General features: G+C 38.3%; 1 protein-coding gene across 3 annotated transcripts in view; it reads left to right on the top strand.

Annotated features, from left to right (window-relative positions):
* Window positions 1–24,169, top strand: part of MKX (mohawk homeobox) — a 164,659-nt gene that overhangs the window by 9,699 nt on the left and 130,791 nt on the right. For 2 of the 3 annotated variants that reach the window (XM_073677581.1, XM_073677584.1), the window contains exon 3: window positions 15,573–15,735. In XM_073677581.1, coding sequence (XP_073533682.1) covers window positions 15,573–15,735 — 163 coding nt within the window. The remainder of the gene's footprint in view (window positions 1–15,572; window positions 15,736–24,169) is intronic. The other variant, XM_073677583.1, reaches the window with a different exon arrangement.

Genomic DNA, 24,169 nt, shown 5'->3' with positions numbered 1-24,169 from the left:
TCACCTCCCTTAAAATTTTTTTTTCCATTTTTAAGTACATTATATGGTAAAATGAATGGTGTTGACGCAAGTGTTTTTTTTTTGTTGCAAAAATTAAAATTGGCTGTGTCATTAAGGGGTTAAAAAGGGATGTTCCCATATCAGGCATTATTGTAAAGTTACATAATAATATAATAAATGTCTTAGTTGAAAATACCCAATCATGTTTTACTGATGAAATATTCTATTGTCTGAGGAATCAATACTCATCATAGCAATTCAGCGTTCTCCTAATATTTGCGCTTTCCACCATCCCTTTTGTCATTTCATCATGTTTACCAGTGTACTCATGTTCTTTCATAGCCCGTGACTAATGCCCACCTAGCCCCCAGCACTTTTCTTGTACCAATTCACTATAGGCCTGACACATATAAGATTGGAGGCACAACATAACCCAAGACCCTATGGATTGTGTTTTATAGATGTAAAAAGCATTGATCCATAACTCGGCCATGTGCTTGAGATCTCGGATTGTAACTGTGTCTTCTTTACTTCTTTTTTATAGTGTTTAATCCAGTTCTATAAAAATAAGGTTAAAAATATAATTTTTCTAGGGATAATCATTATAAACATTATATGCGTCTTCTGCCCTATTGGAGGCTCATCTGACTCAATTGTCTATGGTGGCAAAATTACCAGCAGATTAGTGGTCACTGTGTAAACTATGAATATGAAACATTAGAGAGTTTGTGGGTTTGGAATTACCGGATTTATCCGCAGAAGAAATGTATCATATGATGCAAAGCATCTTTACCATCTGCTCATCAATTGGATTTTCCATTTGCTGCTTGGAGGAAGCGATTTGTTTGAGTCTGGGTGTAATACATGAATATATGCTGTGTTACAGACTTATCAATCATAAGACCGAAAGTAATTCCTTTGTACATCAAAGTATATTTCTGTACATACTACAGAATGTGTTCAGGGTGTGCTCTGTCTGTATATGTAGGTTATAATACAGATCAGTGAAATATGTAAAGAGAAGTTAAAACCAGTTGTTGCATGTAATGTTAGCTTAACTGTATAGTGAGTACATGTATAGAGGTCTAATATCAGTGACAGATGATCAAATCTTTTAAAATTCAAATTTGCCATGTTCAATGAAATTTTCCCCTAAATTAGTTTCACAGTGACACGCAATACTGCAATGTCTCCAACTGGCCTGGAAAGACATGTGCACCTCTCTGAGGTCCCCTAGGACTACATACAACCCTTTCCAAGCTCTTTTAAATCAAAATAGCCTTAGCAATGTCAAGGTGACCCGGACGTAATCAACAACTCTTTTAATACCTCAGTGCACTGACAGCCTTTTCAAGTTTTTTTTAATTAAAAAGTGGTAAAAACATTATCCATCCCAGTCATTTGTGATCAAACAGACCATTGCAGAACACTGATGCAAACTGACAGTGTCGCTGTCAGAGGTAACATTAATTGTGACTGAGATGAGTGATGTGCAATATATTCGGTAGCACCCTCCACTTCTTTCTCCTCCTAATATCCTTGCTAGATAAAAAAGAGGCCAAGTGTGACCTGTGTTTGGTAGCGTAACTGCTGATATGGCTGGTGTCAGTGGTCAAAGTGGGGCTTTTGCTTGATGTGATATGTTTTTATCTTTTACACTTACCCATCCATTGCCATTGCCCCTTTTTCTTTTACCTTACATTTTTGTACAACACTATAATTAACTTTTGATAATTTCTGACAAGGGGTGTGATATATTAGGCATCAAATGAATATACAGTTTAGAAACTGATGTGTTGAACGCTGGAAAAATGGGCAAGCCTAAGGATCTCAGCAACTGTGACAAGGGACGAATTATGATAGCTAAATGACTGGATGAGAGCATCTTCAAAATGGCAGGTAATGTCAGGTGGTCCCAGTTTATGTCAGATCTTGAGGGGTTTTGCCGTTATATAGCAGGTCTTATGGGATGTTCTCATTATACAGCAGATCTTGTGGAGGTATTCCCAGTATATGGCAAGCCTCGTGGAATATTCCCATCATATGGCAGGTCTAGTGGTGGTGTTCCCAGCATACAGCAGATCTTGTGCAATGTTCCCTTTATACGGTAGGTCTTGTAGGGTGTTCCAAGTAAACGGCAGGCAATGTGGGATATTCCCAGTATATGGCAGATCTTATGAGATGCACCCACTGTATGTCAGGTTTTGTGGGGTGCCTCCATTATATTGAGTTGTTCCCACCGTACGGCAGGCAATGTAAGGTGCTCCCAGTGTATGGCAGGTCTTTTGAGGTGTTCCCAGTATATGTCAGGTCTTGTGGCGTGTCCCCATTATATTGCAGGTCTTAGGGGGTGTTCCCTTTATATGGAAAGTCTTGTGGGGGTGTTCCCAGTATTCCGCAAGTCTCCATATACTTACACTCTGAAGATTTAACCATCATTGATGTTGAGAATAGTCCTTTAACACACACACACATATATTTGTGCATATGTTAAAGGGTCAGTCTCAACATCAGTGATGGTTCAAATTGCAAACAAGCAATTTTAATCATATTTAAAAACCTTTCTGCTAATTTTATTGTTTAGTGCTCATTGTCTAGGAGTTACCGGTCACCACCGCACTCTAGTAAAGTGGCCAAGCAGTGCTTAAAAGCTGTTTTTAATAGAGATTGTAAACATTGATCTGTAACTGGCTAGTCTTGAACCTGATGAAGTCTCTAGCACCAGGGTCACTCCTGAGACTCCAGTTGTCAACAGTGGCCATCATCAACCACCACATCAAGAATAATTGTGGGACAAGAGAAGCACGGTCCATTATGTACAATCAAGCATACAGTAGGGGGATTATTATATTGTGATGGTCTGCTGCCTTGGCTATGGGATGCCTGCGTAGCCGCCCACACACATTACATGTATTACGCTTGTCTGAGTATTCACTGAGCCTAGTATTATACTCACCACCCACCATCTTCAGCTCATCCCGGTGCTGCTTCGGTCCCTCGCCACCATCTTCTGACCACAGCTCCTGACTGACCAGAAGTCACAAGCTTAAGCCTTGTACTGATTCTCATAGACTAACATTGAAAAGTGACCTCCGCCTCGCTCCAGCAAATTCTGGTCACAAACTGCTGGAGACTGAATAAAAGATGAAGATGGCAGCTAACAAGTATAATACTAGGTGCAGGGACCTTACATTAGAAGCACCACATCAGCACTGCAATAAACAAAAACGCTGGAGTAGGTGGTTAAAAAGGAGCTAGATAATAACATTAAAGGGGATTGTTTAGGATTAGAAATACATAGCCGCTTTCTTTACTCCAGTCTATGACTAGAGTAAGATTTGAGGTGAGGTGCAAGGAGCCGCACATCTCTTTTCAATCTCACCTAAAGAATTAAGAGATGTGCACCTCTTAATGAATCAGGAGAGTCGGGCTCCAGCACACCGCCTCAGCAAGACCATGAACAACATCAGTCTTGATGAATTGAGGCCTATTTGCTAATGCTGGGGCCAATTCATTAAAACTGTTGTTGTGCACAACAGACTTAATGCAGGGCTTGCTGGCGTACAATGAGCTGAATTCCCTAAGTGGTGCACCCCAAGCCTCGGCTCTTCCTGCAATCTGGCGTGAAAATGCCAAAAATCACAAATTTTTTGTGTAGCTCCATGTTGTTCAAACATTTTACGACTTTTTTTGGCAAAGACACTTTGATGAATTGCCCCCAAAGTTTTTTTTAAAGCTGTCAATAATGACATGTCTTTAAAGTTGAAACCACTTCAGAAAACACTCCTGTGTGGCAATCTTTGTTTTTTTCTGTTTTTTTTTTTATGCCGTTCAGTTTTTTTGTTACTGTTTTGTTAACATTTTCCTGAAGCATCTTCTGTGAATGTTATATTAACACATCTTATTGCGTTTTTAAACTTTTTTTTTCTAACGTCTTTGGAAATCGATCAAGCAATGAATAAAACACTAGCATTTAATAAGGCAAAACCGCCTCAAAAACACTTACAAAATGCTCAAAGAAACTCCCAGGCATCTTTGTGGCATTTTTGTAGCCTTGCCACATGGAAAACTCCTGAAGACTGGTCTGGTCACTTTTAAAACTTTAAAACTTATGAAAACCTGAAGCTAAATAAAAAACGCTCAAAAGCCTGAACGTATGAATAGCAAGTTGTTTTTCAATAAAAACAAATAGTAAGCAATCTTTCAAGCAATTTTTCAGATATTTTTTGGAGTTCACCCTCTCCAAAAGACTCCTCAAAAAACTCGGTGTGAACTTAGCCTAGTTCACACTGCTTCTTTTTCCAGTGATCAAAAACGTCTGTTTTTCAAGCAGAAGACATTTCAAGAATCGCTCCTTTTTTAGGAGTTTTGTAAACCTGAAGCATTTTTTTATTAGCATTCTTTGGTTGTTTCTTGAGCATTTTTTCTATAATTTTTTTTCCGCATTTTTTGGGCGTTTTTTTTTTTTTTCAATCTATTAAACAATGAAATAAATACTAGTGTTTTTTAAAGCAATAACACTGAGAAAATGCTCAAAAAGGCATCTCTTGGGCATAACATTGCCTCCTCATTGGATTTCTAAACTCTTGGTGTCTGTGAAAGCCTGAAACATTTAAAAGATGTTCAAAAGCCTGAACAGCAAATTAATAGGATCAATCTTTTGTTCGCTTTATTAGCTTATTTTTTATGCATTTTTTTGAGTGTGGACATACCCTATAAAATTATATATTATTTAATGGAGAAAGTGTAAAATTATTAAACCTGTGTCTTTTCATACTATGTAACCATCGTAAAGATCATTACGTAGGTTTATCTTGAGGATGACATATGTCATCTTACTGATGTGACAAACTCAGCTCTGCTATATCTGTATTAGTGCGTTATGAATGGAGCATTTTATGCATTTTGCTTCACGTTCTCATTGATTTTTGCTTCATTTGGACATATTAATAGTATGTCAGTGTTTGGTATGTGTTACCAGTGTCAGACAAGGGCCATCTGGGGGCAATTATTCAGCTATATGTAAATATTACATTACCCTCATTTATAAATTTACCTATTCTTCTATGCAAATTGCCTCTTCAGAAAAAAAGAGGACTTTACCTATTCTTCTATATATTAATAAACTAGGAAGTTTAGTAATTGCTGATATGTTCCTTTTGTATGTAAATAGTTAATCAAATGTAATGGACCAACTACTGCTCATGTTGGGTGGGGGTAGCTTACTCCTGCATGAGTGGCCCACCGGGGAATTTACCCGTTCCCCCAATCTGCCAGTCCAAGCCGATCCTGTGTGTTAATACTTGTATTCATGCCTTTTAAAATACTAATGTGACGTCATTTGGTGGGATAAAGTCTCGGGTGGTCACACCAATCAAAAAATAAATGAGGAAGGAGAAAAACAATGTAAAATAAGACGTCATTAAAATACCATTTCGGCTCCTCATTGCCAGCAGATGAAACGTATTTCATATTTTCTATTAGTTAATCTGTTTTGCAGACACGAGGCTTGATAAATAACTATGGTAATTGTGAGCGGAGAGGCTTGTCATTAGCTGCGCTTGTATCCAGCCTTTTCTCGTCTGATGTTCTCAGAAATTCTAAACATTTGTGACGATGTCTGCCATGGCTGGGCTCGAACACATTTACTGCAGGGCTCATGTTGACTTGCAGTGACATCTGCTGGAATCCTATTAGTACTCTGCTGAATTCTATTACTCACGTCTGGGCATCTGAATGTGTATTTGGGGCCGTGCCAGAAATTTCTAAAGATGCTTTCGAAGATCTGCTGCCAAGGAAAAATTGATGTCAGTAACAAATTCCAGGTAGTGAAAGCGTTTTAAAGAGTCTTTTATTTAAATAAAAAAGACAACCCTTTGTCAAATAACACAAGGTAGCGTCCACGCCAAGACCTGGACTTTTATAGAATTAATGGAAATAACTTTTTCAGTAATACTAATGACTGTGCTTTTTTTTTTTGACACTTCCAAATCTTGAAGAATGCAGAATAAATATTCAGGCTTGTTCACATATTGCAGATTTGCTGTAAGCGAAGTAAATGAAATAATAAAAAAAAAATCTTATCGACGCACTGTGTATATTTTCAGGGCAGATTGTTAAAGGGAAACTGTCACCAAGTTGTTGCTATGTAATCTGAGAGCAGCATGATATAGGGGCAGAGACCCTAATTCCAATAATGTATCACTTACTGGGCTGTGTTTTGCGGTTTCAATACAATAAATGTTTTATCAGCAGGAGATTATCATTACAGGACAACTTGACATATGCAGGTAATCCAGCCACGCCTCCAGCACTGATAAGTAACTCTTTGTTACTAAACAATGAACATAGAAAGCTGTGATGTGTGCGGGGTTATACACAGCTCAACAATTGAGCCTGCAGCAGAAAAAACTGTGACTCTATCATAATTGCTGCACCCAGTATAATAAGAGATTCATCGCTAGAATCTGTGTCTTTGTCCCTATCTTACACTGCTGTCAGATTATATAGCGAAAACCTGCTGACAGATTCCCTTTAAATCTGAATCTTAACAGTTTGCTTTCTGATTTTTCCTGTGGATTTCTCCCTTTGTAACGCATAGGGGTGAAAAACGCAAAAAAATCCATAAGAAAACAAAATGCACAATTTTTTTTTTATCACATATGGACAAACCATTTCCACTACACCACAGTTTTTAACATTAATTGCAAATCATTTTAGACACATTTATTAAAGAGGTTGTCCACTACTTTTACATTGATGGCTTATCCTTAGGATAGGTCATCAGTGTCTGATCGGCCGGCACCCCTGCGAAGGTGGCCGCCGGCCGAAGTGCTCACTTGCCGAGCTGCTCAGTCTTCTGATGACCACCGCAGGGTACTGTACATCAGTCTCCTATTGATTTGAATAGGAGGCGGATGTGCAGTACCACGGCTTGGCCACTACCAAAAGATGGAGCAGCTTGGCGAGTGAGCACTTTCGGCTGGTGGCCGCCGCTGACATCGATAACAGCTGATTAGCGGGGGTGCCGGATGTCGACCCCCGGCCGATCAGACATTGATGACCTATCCAAATGCAGGTTATCAATGTAAAAGTAGTGGACAACCTCTTTAATGATTTGCACTAACATGAAAAAATGTTGCACATCTGTTGACTGCCTTTATGATTTGCTGTCTACATGGAGAAAATCTGTCCTAGTATATGCATAAAGACCAGGTGTTATTTTTCAGCATTTTTATGTTAAGCTATATGGAAAACTCACCTGTGATGCTTTTTTTTACAGCAAAATCACAGTTCTAAAATAGACACATGATAGAAAGTTATAAGAAGTCGCAAAAATATTTTTGGTTGCACAACTTGTCTGAGAATTGTGGTTGTGCGACACATGGATATTTAGCCCCTGCCAAGAGTGCACAAAATGCAGCAGACATTTTTCAGATTTATAATTTTGACTTTCCATCAGAATTTTTAAAATCTTTGACTTGAATAACATAGCCAGCAGTGACTTGCGGGGGCAGCTCTGTTCTCTGCACACCGGGTGCTGACAGTGCACTCTGTTGTCAGCTCATTACTACTGATCTGAGTCGGCGAGAGAGCCCACTTCATTGTCCACATCACAGTGTGTCAAAGCAGTGACTAGCCTAGCCCCTGAAATGTAGGTCACCTATGGCGCTTTGTTTCAGGGAGGGGGCTGCGGCAGTGACAGTGGCCTCTGACCCCTGATGACGCTTCGTTTAAGTATCCCAGCATGCTCTAGGATTCTTAAATGAAGCATCATCAAAAAGTAAATTGTAAAAAAAACTTTGTTTATTTGGATAGGGAATTTTTATTTAAAGATTAATAGAAAATAGATTTGATTACTGCATTAAATAGATAGGGATTTAGGATGAAAATTATTTTTTTTTGTCGGACCACCCCTTTAAACCCTTCATTGTAAGGATTTTGGGATTCTCCAAACTAGGACCTTTGTCTCCCTGAGAACCGTATTAACCGTTTCAATACTAATCCTTTATGTTAATAGTCTACTAATATTTTGAACATATCGGAATTAAAATACAACTATCATATTATAGGCTGGATGGTATTACATTGGGATAATTGTAGAAAGTTTAAAACATTTTTTTTCCTTCATTCTTATCTCCTGTACTCTAACCTAGTTGGTATAATCAATGACGTTTACCATCTGCTAATTCTCATTATCCAAAGTATATTGACACCATCTACATCCATATCAATAGTCGCCAGATGACGACTTTACAGTCCAAAAAAAAATCCCAGGTATTTTCTGTTACTGAACACAACAACCCCTTCATAAATGTAAAGAAACCCAGAAAAAAAACTGAAAATAAAAACCACATATTCACCTCCCATACGGGCACCGTTGCAGCAATGTCAGTGCTGTTTCTCCCAGCGGCCATGTGACATTGTTATGTCAAGTGAGTGCTGCAGCCATGAATGTCATGAGACCACTGGGAGAAAAAACGCTGACATCACTGGAATGGTCTGGGAGGTGAGTATGCATTTATTTATTTTATCTGAGGCACTTTAGCATTTAAGAAGTTGTTCAGTGGTGGATAACTCTTAACTCTTTTAAGGATTTAAGTCTGTCCCCTTAAGGGGAATCTGTATGATGTGGGGACAGAGACACTGATTCCAGCAATGTATCACTTAGATTACTGGGTGCAGCAGTTGTTATAGAATCACAGTTTTCTCTGCAGCAGATCTAGCAGTGCTCTGAATGCTGAGCTGTGTATAACCTCGCCCACATCACTGATTGGCAGCTTCCTGTGTACACTGTTTATAGGCAGAAAGCTGCTAATCACTGGTGGAGACACTTAGTCCTGCAGTGATAATCTCCTGCTGATAAAACACTGATTTTGTTGAAACAGGAAACACAGTCTAGTAAGTGACACATCACTGTAATCAGGGTCTTTGTCCCTATATTTTGCTGCTTTACATAGCAAAAAACCTGCTGATAGATTCCCTTTAATTAGCATGCTATACTGTACATGGGTGTAAAACAGCTGGGTACACACTGAGTCAGATTGTGCTTAAATTCTGCACCATGTTTGTTGGTTTATTGTGCTTACTGGTATTATTTTTGTTCTTTTTATCACATTAGTGGGATAAATATCACCATAATAGCCTGGCCGTAGTAAAATCAATCAGTCATCAAACTGCATACTTAAAGGCCCTGATTTATCATTGCATTTTCCCAAGCTTTTTGGTGTGAATACGTCTCAATTAATTCATCACACGATTTGTGCCTTTTTTTTTTATTTGTTTTTTCTTGTTTAGTTAGTTTTCTGATTTTTACGTAATTTTGGCTCCTTCAGATGCTTTAGACTCATTCATCAAATGCAACTTTTTAAAAACTGCGCACGTACTCCAGTCCCACCTGGGGTGATTTTATGTATGCCAGTTATTTTGTCACAAATTCTTGCACCATTTTGCAAAAAAAAAAAAAGTGTGACTTTTTGCTCTCAAAAAATTTAAAAACGGGTCAAAGAAACGCAATGTTTGATTTTGTGCAAAATTCATGAAGCATGTTTTTTTTTCTGGGATTCCAATATTGATGTCCTTTCTTTAGGTTAGGCCATCAATCTCAAATTAGTTTGCGTCTGATTCTTGCCTCCTTCACTAATCAGTATATGGCCACCTTTTGGAGCAATTCTTTTTTTACTTAAATGCATGTATTTTGTGCTCAAAATCATTGCAATTTCCATTTAGCCGTTATAAATATCCTACTAGCAATGATACCGTGCCTGCAAAATCTTATATAAGCGAGGAGGCTTTGGTGCACCCTTGGTGTGACCAAGAGTTTGGTGCACCGTTATGCCTCCTCATTTACATATTGGGGCCTTTCCCCTTGTTCTGATGAACAGTGTCTACTTCCCAGAGAAAGCACTTGTCTTAATGTTGCCAGCGTGTGCGCATGCACACTGACACTGCCTGTGCCAGGCTGCTCACCGACACAACGACTGAGCGCTTTTTCCTCCCTGTCTGCTTTCTGCTGATGACGCCATGTGTATTTGCTCATGGTCCTCTCCTTTTCTCTTCTCTTGAAGCCACATACACTTTTCTGAGTATATTAGTGTAGAGAGCAGCGTCTGCAGAAAGAAGACAGGGAGGAGAATGCTCTGTGTGCGCTGTGACGCAGAGAACTGGCAGTGCCAGTGCGCATGCGTGCACGTCAGCAACATTGACTTCTCACTCTTGGCCACTCTCAGGGTGCACCAAAGCTCCCTCATCTGCATACAAATTAAAAGGCACTGTACCAGTAACATGTATGATTTTTATTTAGTCCCCTAAATCACTGTATTGCTAATTTAAAATGTATTTTGGGAGTGACAGACTGCCTTTAAATATTTTGCACCTCACCCTTTGCAGTCTATAACTCCTGTTTGCACTGTTGCTTGCTGTAGAATGAGTCAACTGAGGATCCATCAGTGAGCTCATTTTGATGGGAGAGTTTAATGCTGTCTTCACATGCTGCAGCTGAAAACTGCAACAACCCAGTGCTACTGCAGTCTTTCCACTCTTTCCCCACAAAATCATTTAATCTTGCATGGAAACTGCTATTTCACCTGCAAAACTATTGGGCGATTACTATCGGCCATGTAGTTTTGAACCTTGTAAATGATTGTGCAGGTAAACAATGGAAAGATCACAATGGCGCAGGACTGTTACAGTTTTCCGCCACAGAGTGACCATTATGTGTGAACGCATCTTAAATTCTTAGGTCCCTTTTTGTGAGATCCTCCCAGCTGATTTATGACCACAAAGTTCAGTTCAACTTTCATATGGTTTGATAAGGAGATCAGATGATATACAGTATACTATTATAAACTTTCTTGTTGGAATGAACTCACTGATGGATTCTCAGTTAACTCATTCAGCAACCAGAAATAGAACAAAGTGCAAAATGTTTAGAGAAATCCAAAAAACAAGAATGACTTTTAGCCCAAAAAATTGTAAATGTAAATCTGGTGTTGGTTCCAAATGAATCATGCATGTTTTTTTTAGATGTTTTTTGAAAAAAATGCATATGGGAATAAAAAGAAAGAAAAATGGCTTGTAGAAAAATTAAACTAATTCCATTTTTTTTTACAAGCTACTGCACGTAGTATATGACATCACATGCTCCCTGATTTACAGGGGTTGTTAACCTTTGGGGACATTTTTTTTTCTTACTTAATACATGCAATTGGGGCTAAAAATAATTTTTGCAATTGGGTTTCATTAAAATTTTTGCACAGTTTGCCTCTTATAGCCGCTGTATTACACAGATCAGTCTCCTCCAATAGAAAAGCAGCTTTCCCATGTGAGGTTTTCTATTGGAAGAGGCAGGTCCGGTCACATGCTCCTCCATCAGCAGCCATTGTATGGGCCAGAGAGCTGTGCCGTATGTAAGTAAGGCTGCACTAACAAGAGCAGGCGTAGACCCCGTGGCCGACCCCAGTAATTCATTCTGCAGCCTGCAAGAGACAGTGTAATACAGCGGCTATAGGAGGCAAGTTGTACAAAATTATTAATGAAACCCAATTGCAAAAATGATTTTTATCCCATATTGCATGCATTTAAGTAAGAAAAAAAAAATTGCCCCCAAAGGTGGACAACCCCTTTAAAAAAAACGAACCTTTTTTTAACATAATTTTAACGAATATTATCTTAATTAATTGGATGAAAATGAGTTTATTATCTGTTTTCGTTATCTAAGTAATGTAATTCAGTTTAGAATAGTTTTTTTATTAATAATTATTAGAGCTATGGATATTTAGAAAATAAATATAGGACTTTTTTTTTTCCTCTGTCCGGAAAAAAAATTAAGGCGCCTGTGATTTATTTTTTTGAAGATAAAGAAACTTATACAGATTATTTTGACTGTAATTATCATCATTTTACAGCTCACAGTGACTGCACCTGATGTTTTCATATCAGAATTATGGGCGGTAGACACGGATCACTTATAATCACAATGATTTATTATGGTTTTCCAATGTATCCGTAAAAGATAGTCTGCCCGTGATTTTTTGATAAATTGTCCAGAAAAAATAAAAAATCAAGTTGGCGACCCTGCTCACAGTATGATGCCATAAAAGTTAGAAATAATGTGTTACCATATCTAATAATTTGATATAATATAAGCATAGTAATCTATGAACAACACAAGTATACTATTACAATTGCATATTGCTTAGACCTATATGCTAGTGTATGTTGCCCTGAAATAAACATAGAATGTTATATATTTTGTAATAACATGCCAAAAAGAAACCCAACAACAATATGTAATAATATAGAAAAAATAAAAATAAAGAATCTCACCACGCCAATATTGTCCGGGATACACCGTAAAGTTGATAAATGGATGTCAATTCCTGCTGGTGAGGCTCAGCTATTGTAGGAGCAATGAAGAAAAAAGGATTTTCTGGCACTTCTATCCATAAAATTAATATTTTTATTAGTAAATAATTTAAAAACAGGAGGATCCATCATCAGGATAAAACCTTACGTGTTTCTGGCGTACACTACTCCCTTAAGTCATAAGAATATGGCTATATGGGAATATTCCTATGACTAAGGGAGTAGTGTACGCCAGAAACGCTTAAGGGTTTTATCCTCATGATTGATCCTCCTGTTTTTAAATAAATTTCTAATAAATAAATATTAATTTTATGGATGGAAGTGCTGGAAAATCCTTTTTTTCTTTGTTGGTTCTACAATATCTAATAATATAGTAAACTATGCAAATAAGTAAAATAATATCTAATCAATATCTGAGTATACGTGTAATATAGAGTGTAATTCTATTTAAGTGTAGGAATGTAAAATGGTAAAAGATGTGTAAAAGTTTGATATGATATAAAACAATATAAATAATGCAAAAAACTGTAATAAAAAAAAAGGAAAAAGTCAAACTGACAAAAGTTTTAAGTTTTTTTTTTTCCTGGTCACACCTGCTTATCTTGTAAAAACTGTTACTATAATAATATTGTAAAAGACATGAGACATTATCACCGTACAACATGGAAATGGCAATGTCTTATGGATATTACACTATACTAATATACATTACCAATATGGTATTGAAAAACAGGCCTATTATTCTAATCAGAGTGGCATCAATTTTTCTTGGATGTGGAGAGAAACAAAAAAAGTTTCTCCGTCTTCTCCATTCTGTCAGTCCGTGAAAATCGGACCGTACTTGGATGTCATCCGAGTGCGATCTGACTTTTTTCACAGACCCATAGACTTGCATCACCGATTTTAATCCCACATTAGGGTCAAAATCGGACGTGTCTCCGATATTTTCCGCGGACCACTCAGTCCTAGGAAAAAGTCGGACATGAGCACAGTTCAATAGAATATCAGAGGTTCGAGCACTATCCATGAAAACCTAATTGGGCAGGGTTCTCTTTACCTTGGTACCAGTCTGACACTCTTTTAGTTTATGTTTCTTCTTGGGTTTTTTTTGGTTTGTTTTTCTTGTGCTATGTTATGCTCTTAAACTCTTTTCAAATTGAAATAAAATATTACTAAATTATATAAATTTTAACACTTCAAAGCTGCCATTCTTGTAGTGTTTTCTGTTGTTTTTTTGCTCTATTTTTCTATTATTTAAAAAAAAAAAAAGGTGTAAAAAATGCAGCAAAAATATTCTAAAAAGTAATAAATATCAAATAATTATATACAATAATTAACCTCCTATGGATCAGAATCACAAATTAAAAGATTCAAATACTTGCTCTGACTGCTTCAAGCTCCGGCCTTCTGCCGGCGATGTGGAAATCTCGACCACATCCCTTTTTGTGCGGTTTACTGTGTAAACTTTTTCAATAATGACTGATTTAACTAGGTCCAATTATAAGTAAATGAGGTGTGTGACAGGCTGTCATATCTGCATAAATTCTCCAACATCAGCCAAAACCTTAATGTGGTAAATTGGAGCAGTCAGACTGTTGAAAATGTAATTTGTAACACATCTGTTCTACAGCGAGAACGGCCGAGATCATCAGATCCAAATGCTGGAGCAGAGAGAATAAATGTATAGAAGTTGTAGACAAAGACATGGTCTCTTCTTTCTATCACTTTCATTTATAGGGTACTCTATTGAAAATATAAGGTGAGTGGAGAAGAGTGCAAAACATATAAGGCAATTTTTTTTTTACTTTTTAGGCCTGGATTCATAATTTGCATTTTTTTAAAGTGACTTTCCTTTTTTGTTTTGAGGATGTGAGGATGTATTGGCATTTTTTTGCGCCAAATTCTTCTAAATGAGGTATGCAGGTTTCGAAAGTTTGCGCAAAATCAAAGATGCTCTTTTTTACTTTTCTTTTACCCTTTTTTGCTCCTTTTTAAAGCAAAGAGATGAAGGCTCCTTTAAAATGTCGCACATAAGTCTTCAAGTGTGCAAAAATAAAATTAGACAGATTAGACAGTAAATTGCAACATTTCGAAAAGTCTCATATATGGCGAATTAGGTTAAAACATTTAGATGAGATAAACCATGTCCATAATGCCAAACCAAAAAATAAAAATCTGCCGTAACCAAGTTAACTTAACAAGGTGCAAATTAAAGTGGTTGTCCAGGTTTGCTTGAAGGTCTGCAGTCAATCTATGTGACTGCAGACTTGTGAATCCTGACATTGCGCACAGTGCGTGCTGTCAGGATTCTCTGGTATCAGCAGCAAGACTGAGCGGTTCTATGATCCCAAGTATGCGATTTGCATACTTCTGACCACATTCTGAGTAGATGTGCCTGGCCTCGCACAGTTCATCTGTACTGATCGAGGCCGCACATGTCTAGTCGGAATGTGATCGGGAGTATGGATATCGCATACTTCTAATCACATGACCGCCCACTCCTGGCGCCGGCACCAGAGAATCCTGACAGTTAGTGCTGTGTGCGATGTGAGGATTCACAAGTCTGCAGTTACATAGAGTGACTTCGAACTTTTCTGTCAAACCTGGAAAACCCCTTTAAATTACGAATAAAGCACAAATAAAATAGTCACTAATAGAACCAGAACTCCAGAAAAAAAGGCGCAAAGTCATTGATGAATTGAGGCCAAAGTGTAAAGAAAATATCCGTGTTGAAGAATTTGCAGCAATATCTGCATGAGTTACACACAAATTTCTCACATTTTGCTGCACATTTGTCACATATTTCATGTTCTGCATTGCAAAGGGGTAATATGCTGTGAAAATCCACAGTATAAGTTGACATGATGCGGATTCAATATCCACACTTTATGCCAGTTTCAGAACTATCATGATTGTGAATTGAGACAATATTTATACATTTCTAAATGAAGGAAATCGATGCCACCAAATTAGCTGTAGATAACGTGTAGCTAATCTAATATATTTACCCACGTCGCCTATAGATCAATAATGTCTAAAAAATGTGAAATGGTGTCACAAATGGTGGTAAACTTAGGCTTTACCTTCTGTGACACAAGGAAAACATCACTCGTTGATCTACAATAAATATTTACCATTTGATTTGTCTTTTATTTTGTCTCAATAACTTCGGTAATTTATGTCACTTTATCTATTTTCTGTTCAAGCAGCTCAAGAAGTGCAAGCGGTAAAGTGCGACACAAACGGCAGGCGCTACAGGACATGGCACGCCCATTGAAGCAGTGGTTGTACAAGCACCGGGACAATCCCTACCCCACCAAGACAGAGAAGATACTATTAGCACTTGGGTCGCAGATGACCCTTGTACAGGTAAATGAATCTAAAACATAGTTATTATATTTATATTCTTTTGAAAGACATTAGTAGGCAAATTATGGGCCATTCTTACATAAAATACTGACAGGCGCTAGTAAAAATGAAAAGTACCCTTTTTTAACTCTTCAGTGCTTGGGACCAGATGCCTTGTTCACCTTGCAATGCCCCTAATGTTATATAGATTATTTAGACGAAGCACCACCAAGTCTAGTCTGGTGCTGCCCATAGCCGGCTCTTCCCAGCGCTCTTAGAGCTAATTGATGGGTCTTTCACTATTGATTCCATAGCGCTTTACAGACATCATCATTGTCCCCATTGGGGCTCACAATCTAGATTCCCTATCAGTATGTGTTTGGAGTGTGGGAGGAAACCGGAGAACCCGGAGGAAACCCACGCAAACACGGCGACAACATACAAACTCCTTGCAGATGTCGTCCTTGGTGAGATTTGTACCCAGGACCTCACGCTGTAAGACTACAGTGCTAGCTATTGAGCCACCATGTTGCCCCATTATATAATTTTTCTTCCTTCTCTTCAAAACACTATGCTGCAGGGTTGTTTCAAAGCCCAGTTCATGCTTCTTTAGAAGCTTCTTTCAACTACTACTCAACTACTACTTCTTTCAACTACTGCTCTGCAAATTTCTGTGCACTATATTGAATCAGTCTGTGTATGGGACTTTCTCTGCCTGAGCCTTTCTGTTCTCTATGCCTGTACTCAGACAGGAATTCCTGTACATAAACTGTTTGAATATATTGTACCAATTTATGCTTAACAGCAGTTGAAAGTAGCTTTTAAAGGAGCATGAATTGGCCACTCAACTAGCACTGCAGCACAGTGTTTGGGAAAAAAGACAGTAAAATAACCTAATAAATTGCATAAAAATCATAACCTTGCATTGTCTGGAAGATAATAATAATAATAATAATAATAATAACAAAATAAAAAGAGTTTATTTACTCTTTAAAGGGTACATAGAAGAGGATTACCAAGAATAGTTGTATAGTAATCAGCAATGCAGATTTTTTACTTAATAAACAAAGAATATTGAAAAATGGAAACCGACAAAAATGTATTAAAATATATCTTTCTTTATTGAGAAATATGTAATTAGTTTAAAAACAGATGAGTCACACAGAAAAGTGCAGCAGACACAACAGGAGGAGACATAAGCCCAAGGTCCTCAAGTTGGGGTTTTAATTATATTTTTTCAATTCTTCCCCATTTCAAGGTTGATCATGGCCATCAATGAATGGAAACATTCTTATCACATACAAAATACGAAACTACACAGGTGCAAAATACTGATGAGACAATCACTCACAACCTACCATTGGTAGGTGCAACTGTACCATTGCACCTGTGTAGCCGCCATTTTTATGTGGGTTTGCTGCACCCTGGTAGTCCATTAGTTCTGAGATCTGGGCAGGTAAACATTGCTGCCATTTTTTTGCTGTATTTTTCCTTGAATCTTGGGGGAATTTTAATTCTTTTTAGTGTGGCTTTGCATTTTCAATTTATTTTCATTAACATTCTGCCAGCACCATAGGTTTTGTAACTTCCTTTCCCTTACTCTGTGGATGGTATTCATTCTGCTATTGTCCAGTGGCTTGGCTGCCCTGAAATAAAAAACACCTCTCTGTTATGCCCGTCTGCAGTTTGACAGATAGGAAAGCAGCAGCAGATTGATAAAAGCTCTCCCACCACTTCCGCTAATCCATCTCGGCATCTCTGCTGTTAGAGATGGATGACACTTGACAACAGGCAGAAGACAGAGGGGAAATACGGAGTGGGGGGAACTTCTTAAATAAAGTGATTTGCACATGGCATATTCATCACATTATTATTGGAATGTATATTTAAAAATATTCCATTTTGCAGTTTTGTCGGGATAGATTTAGTTGCATGGGGATAGATTTGGTTGTATGGGGATAGATTTGGTTGTGTGGGGATAGATTTTGCTGTGATAGATTTGATTGTATGGGGATAGATTTGGTTGTGTGGGGACAGATTTGGTTGTGTGGGGATAGATGTGGTTGTATGGGAAGAGATTTAGTTGTATGGGGAGAGATTTGGTTGTGTGGGGATAGATTTGGTTGTATGGGGATTTATTTGGTTGTGTGGGGATAGATTTGGTTGTGTGGGGATAGATTTGGTTGTGTGGGGATAGATGTTATGATCTGCAACAAGTACTAAGGAAAGATAGGGGAAAGCTGTCCCTACAGTAAGACTAAGCTGAATCCCTACAATGTAGCGGGCTGCTTGTTCCTAGCGAATAGACCTGCCTTTGTCCTTGGCTAGTCTGAACGAAGACCTATAGAATTAAGGGAGGGGTCCCTAAAAGAACTAAGGACTGAGACAAAAATGGGACACCTCCTAAACTGAGAAGTTGTTGCGGAACACAAAAAGACAAACTGACAAAAAGGTACTAGAGGTCCCAGAAGGACCAAGCGAACTGACAGAGAAAGGCACCGAAGCTCCTGGCTTGAGAAACAGTCAAACACTGAAGTCCAGCACAGCCAAAAGGGCGGAGCTGGAATATAAAGGCAGATGGTCACGTGACAGCAAAACACAAGATGGAAAAAAATAAACAGGAGGGTTCTAACAATAGATTTGGTTGTATTGGGATAGATGTGGTTGTGATAGATTTGGTTGTATGGGGATAGATTTGGTTGTATTGGGATAGATTTGGTTGTATAGGGAAAGATTTGGTTGTATGGTGTTATATTTGGTTGTCTGGGGATAGATTTGGTTGTATAGGGATATATTTGGTTGTATGGGGATACATTTGGTTGTATGGGGATACATTTGGTTGTATGGTGTTATATTTGGTTGTATGGGGATTTATTTGGTTGTATGGGGATACATTTGGTTGTATGGGGCGAGATTTGGGGTACAGATATTAGATTATATACCTCTGATGTTGTTAACCTTAAGAAGAAGAGAGAGAAAAAGGAAAGTAAGGGGTGTTTGAGCTCCTCACTGTCAGCGTCCAGCCGTAGGAGATATACAATGCTGGAAGATTTGGCATTGATAACATCTCTTGGCGAAAACATATGAACAGGTGTTATAGATGAGCCAAAGTCTTATAATGGGGAGGGGTCTTTGCAAAGTAATTGACTTTCACTATAGCCTTTGTAGAGTAAATTAATATGGCTATCTGCCACAACCTGCTTGAGTTTTGCTCTTTTTTTTTTTAAAGTAAAATCTATCATACTAGCTTCCACTAAAATGTTCCCATATGCGTTTGTACAAAGTAGTGATGAGCCTATGAGAGTGTAAGGTACTTTGTAGAAGGACAGATGGCAGACTACGCCCAGCAAAGTCTAATCCTTTACATTTGGTAAAAATCATCTTTTAGCTGTAGATTTTTTTTTTTCTTGGTTTAATATTTCGGAGTTGACCTTATGAAGTATAATGACTAGCTTCTGAATTGTGTCTATGAAATACTCTTGTTGTAAAACATTTCCCTCTGCACCCCGGCTTATGTAAAATTACAGGACATTTCATGTGTACACGTGGATTCGGTTATTGTGCCTGGAGAAATCATATTATTCTCTGTTGAGAGTTCAGAAGGTCAAACTACTGTGAAGACACTTTCATGGCGCTCATTGGTGGCTGTGGTCAGTACAGGTGGCCAATTGGTCATACACAATAGGTAGCTATTGGCCAAGCTCTCGTTTGGGCAATATCTTTCTCTCCTGACCTTCTCCCATACACATGCGTGTGTGGCTCGGATAAAAAAAAGAATCGGACATTGAAAAATGTTCTCTTCCCCTAAATCATCTGTCAGGGAAGATTTGGGACACCCTCGTACACATAGTTGGTCAGTCTTGTCGAAATCAGTATCTTTACTTTTTTTCTAATATGTATAGGAAACTTAAAGGGTCTATCCAAGACTATTTTTTATACTATGTGCCTAAAAACTAACAGGATGGCAGGTGCTATCTACCTGGCTGTTATGCCTGGTGCAAATCTCTGGCAGCACAGAGCGGTCACTGACCACTCCTGCCAGCGATTCAACGGCTTCTGCTAACGTCACGTCACTTCTTTTCCACACTGCTCTGTTGACTGGGCGTGACTGCCGACGTCATGCTGATTGACAGTCGGCTCCCTGCTTCCTCACTGCGGGGAGCCGGCTGTCAATCAACATGACGTATGCAGTCATATCCTGTCGACAGAGCAGCCCGGAAGAGCTGCTCTGTTGACATTGATCAGCTGAATCATCCGCAGGAGCGGTCAATGACCACTCTTTGCCGGCGCCAGATAGAACAGTCAGGTAGTTAGCAACTACATGCCTGTTAATTTTTAAGTCCATAGTAAAGAAAAAAAAAGTCCTGGATAACCCCTTTAAGGAACTGAAGTTGTAAAAAACAAGAATGCTAAAACCTTTGGGTTTTTAAATAAATGGTGGTAATTTTTTTTCATTTTACATACCGTACATTATTTTTTCATAGTCTGTTACTCCACTTTATTTTGCTATACTTTCTATAACTATAAAAAAACATTTTTTTTTGCATTAGTTTACATTTATGATTTGGAGAATTGAATCTGTTTGACCTTTACAGCAAAGAATGACGCTATAGCCTTGCAGCGCTGGGGTCCTGGGTTCAAATCCCACCAAGGACAACATCTGCAAGGAGTTTGTATGTTCTCCCCGTGTTTGTGTGGGTTTCCTCCGGGTTCTCCGGTTTCCTCCCACACCCCAAAGACATACCGATAGGGAATATAGATTGTGAGTCCCAATGGGGACAGTGGTGATAATGTCTGTACAGTATGATGGAGTTAATGGCGCTATACAGTATAAGTGAGTAAGATAAATAAATAAAATAATGGAGGGTTGGTGCGTTGTTTCGGCTTAATACGGCAACTAGAAAATAACCAAAAAATGAATACATTTCCCTACACCTTATATAAAGCATTAACATTTATTCTCTTATTAATGGTGGAATACCAGTTAATACCAATTTTTATAAAATAATAAATGATAAGTTTTATATAAGGTGGAAAGAAGTTTTTTGGTTACTTTCTTGTTGTGTAGGCAAATTGTTATTAAGTGGAAACACTCCACTTTATTGTGTAACCTGGGACAGATACTTAAACCACTATGAGAAATATTTGAACTGAAGAACCATCAGTCATTTATTGATGGGATTTATTGGAAGGATTGGCAATAAGGTTGATCACACACCGTCTAAGGGCGCAGATGGCGATATAAATGGGACCAAGATCGGAAAGCAGTGCATGGAGTGGCCGGTGACTCTGCTGACCTGAATGTGACAGCTTCATCTATTTCTATGCAACTGCATTCCGAACTCGGTCCGATTTATATGTCGGTCTGACTGCTCCCTAAGAAAGACATATTTCTGCTTACATCAACAATGACATGTAACATTGGTTCAAACATTTTAACAATTATAGAGCGGCATCAATAGATGGAAGTTGGTAGGTTCTTGGCAAAGAGAGGGTTGGCACCAACAAGCTAGGGTGTATAAAGACAGAGCTGAATCTTTGGCTGGATGAAGAAACGTTACCTATTTTATCACAAATTCTGAATGTTGCCATGCTGTTCTTCTAGGCTCCATTGAGTGTCATCCTGATCCTACGCTATAGTTCACATTGAAAAAGGGGCACATTTTAATTTGAAAAAAACCTTCTTTGAGTATGGCATCCCCTGATTGACTATCAAAATGTCATAAGGCTATTCTTATTAAAATATTTGATCCATGTTTTTGTAGAGTAAAGTGTAAGACATGTTGGGACTCAATGTTAACTCTTCAAAATTCTTGAGAAACTTTTTTGAAGCCTTAACATCGAATCTCTTAAAATATGTCTTGTTTATAAATTCTCTAAAGTACTGAAGGTACTCATTTGCTCACAATATCTCCAGATATTGATTTACAACCTTTTCTGTTCATTTGGGCATCTGAAATCCAAGATGGGCTTACGTGAGAACATGAAAACAACATCTTTCCTCCAAGTTCTTAACTTTTTTGTTTTACTGTTCACTTAGTTCCCCACCTTCTCGTAGTATAACAATAGAGAGGTTTTCATTGATGGCCTCAATTAATAAACTAAATCATCATTTGGAGCCTCTTCAGAATGGATCTGGTGAGACGTATTGTATAATTCCGGCTTCTCTGTTGGAGTAAATCATTTGCAGTGGAAAATGAGATGATTTTATAGATTATGTGTATAGTGTTACCTAACAGCATTTCATTGCTAGACGCTTAAAATTCAACTCATTGGCAAAACATTTTATTTTTTTTCTTCACATGTGGACACATTAAATCCCTGAGCTGTCACTTAACCATTCCCAAGTACGTGACCTCTCAGGCAAAACGGTTTTGCAATATATAAAATGAGGGAAAAGAGCATGGAATAGCAAGTTGTAATAGTCACACACGCTGGAGGTTTACTTCATTTCTCCGGGATATAACAAAAGGGTTGCAATAAAATAATAATTTTAGAATGGCGTCCAATTATCTGGCTCTACCTGCTGCTTTGGCATCCATCAAATTATTCACAAGTTTAACGGAGTCTTCCCATCTACAAACTCCCTTCTTTAACTGAAGACCCAACGGAGATCAGCTGATTGTCTCAGGTCTGACCGTAAAAATCTCTGCCGATCAGATGATATCTAGGGATGAGAGGACCTGTGGAAGTTTGGTTTCTGGTACCCGACCTGAGCTTTAGTCCAAAGTTCGGTTCGCTTACCAGAACTATACCCGAACTTGAACTCCCATTGAAAACAATGGAGACACGAACTTTAGATCTGGAAAAAAATTCTCTCTCTCCCCGGAACGCCGAACTTTGCAATGGACTTCCGGGAGAAGTCTGTGTTCGGTGTTTAGGATCGGACACTAACTGTCTGGTACGAACCCTGAACTTTTACATTCGGGTTCGCTGATCTCTAATGTTATCACATTACATGATGCCCATTCAGATGGATGGACAAGCGTGTTCATGGTCACTCTGAGTCATTCTCTCTAGTCAGATGTCAGTGATTTTTCTCGTACTAAAAAAAAAAATACTAGTTTCATCAGTGTTTTTGATATGATTTTCATCAGACTTTAGTCATGGTGTCAGTTTTTACTATCAGAGTTTCATCATTTTTTCTCGAATGGAAAAAAAATGGGGCTTTCTCAAGCTTCGGCTATCAGCAGTCCTTGAAAAACTGATGACACATGGATGGCATCCAAGTACTGTCCGATTTTTTTCACGGACCTGTGAGTTTGCATTGGAGGTTTTGGTCTATGACTCGATCAAAATCGGACATGTCGCTTTGTATTTTTGGGAACCAAGTAGTCAGCACATGTGAACAGCCCCATAGACCATATGTATGAGTTCTGCCTGGGAAAATTAGGAATAGAACACATACGCAAAAAAATTAAGTCTGAATAAGCCCTAATAGCGAGGGTTTCCTAGTGTCAGGACCAACCCAATTAGGTCCATATGCTCTTATCATATAGAGAAAGATCCAAAAACTCTTTGTCAGGTATCATTGTCTTTAAGAAGGAAAAATACATCTATTAGTATTGGTGATAAAGTATTCTGGATTGTGAATTCATTCACCCTCCGTACAAATGTATTTTCTGGTTATGTAATGGCATCATTTAAGGGATTGTCCAGGCTTGGGGTTCAAGTCTGCAATCAGTCAAACTTATGGATCCCCTCAGCACGCACACTGAGCACTGTCAGGATTCTCTGGTGCTGACGCCGAGAGTAGACAGTCATGTAAGCGCAAGTATGTGATTTGCATACTTTCGGCCACATTTCGACTAGATGCGCATGGCCTTGCTCAATTCACTTGTATTGAGCGACATCGTGCACGTCTAGTCAGCACGTGACTGCGTGTATGCAAATCGCACACTTATGGTCACACGCATGCCCTCTCCCAACCCCAGCACCGAAGAATCCTGACAGCGCGCAGGGTGCACACTGAGAGTGACTGCAGACTTGAACCCCGATCCTGGACAATACGCTTAACGTTAAGGAAATCAGTATCTTGTTTTACTTTCTGAACCTCGGATAAAGAGTTTTTTTGGGTATATTATGTATGGAAACAGAAAATAGCAAGTAACTAAATTACTTCTTATTAAATGAAGAAAATTTTCTGACACTACAGAAGATAATAAACGTTTGTATGCTGTCTTACTTAGCTTTACGTACTTATAATGTGTTTATTTTGGATATAATTGTGTCTGTTTTCTTTTGTCAGAAGCTGAATGCACTGTACTCGTTGGTGTTAATGACTTTGCGGTTATTTTATTAAGCTTTTGTTGTGTTTTGCACATTTTACTGGCAGTGCCTTCTATAGTTATAAAATAGGACTGTAATAATTACTAATATGCCCTAACCAAAATAATATAATGCAACCCCATCAGATGCATCAAAGCGCTTTACAATTATGGGGACATTTTTTCTT

The sequence above is a fragment of the Phyllobates terribilis genome, unplaced genomic scaffold (genome assembly GCF_046119375.1).
Source record: "Phyllobates terribilis strain yellow unplaced genomic scaffold, ASM4611937v1 Scaffold_4__5_contigs__length_816908805, whole genome shotgun sequence".
Lineage (NCBI taxonomy): Eukaryota > Metazoa > Chordata > Amphibia > Anura > Dendrobatidae > Phyllobates > Phyllobates terribilis.
Note: the sequence above shows the minus strand (reverse complement) of the source record. Positions and strands in the feature narration are given on the sequence as shown.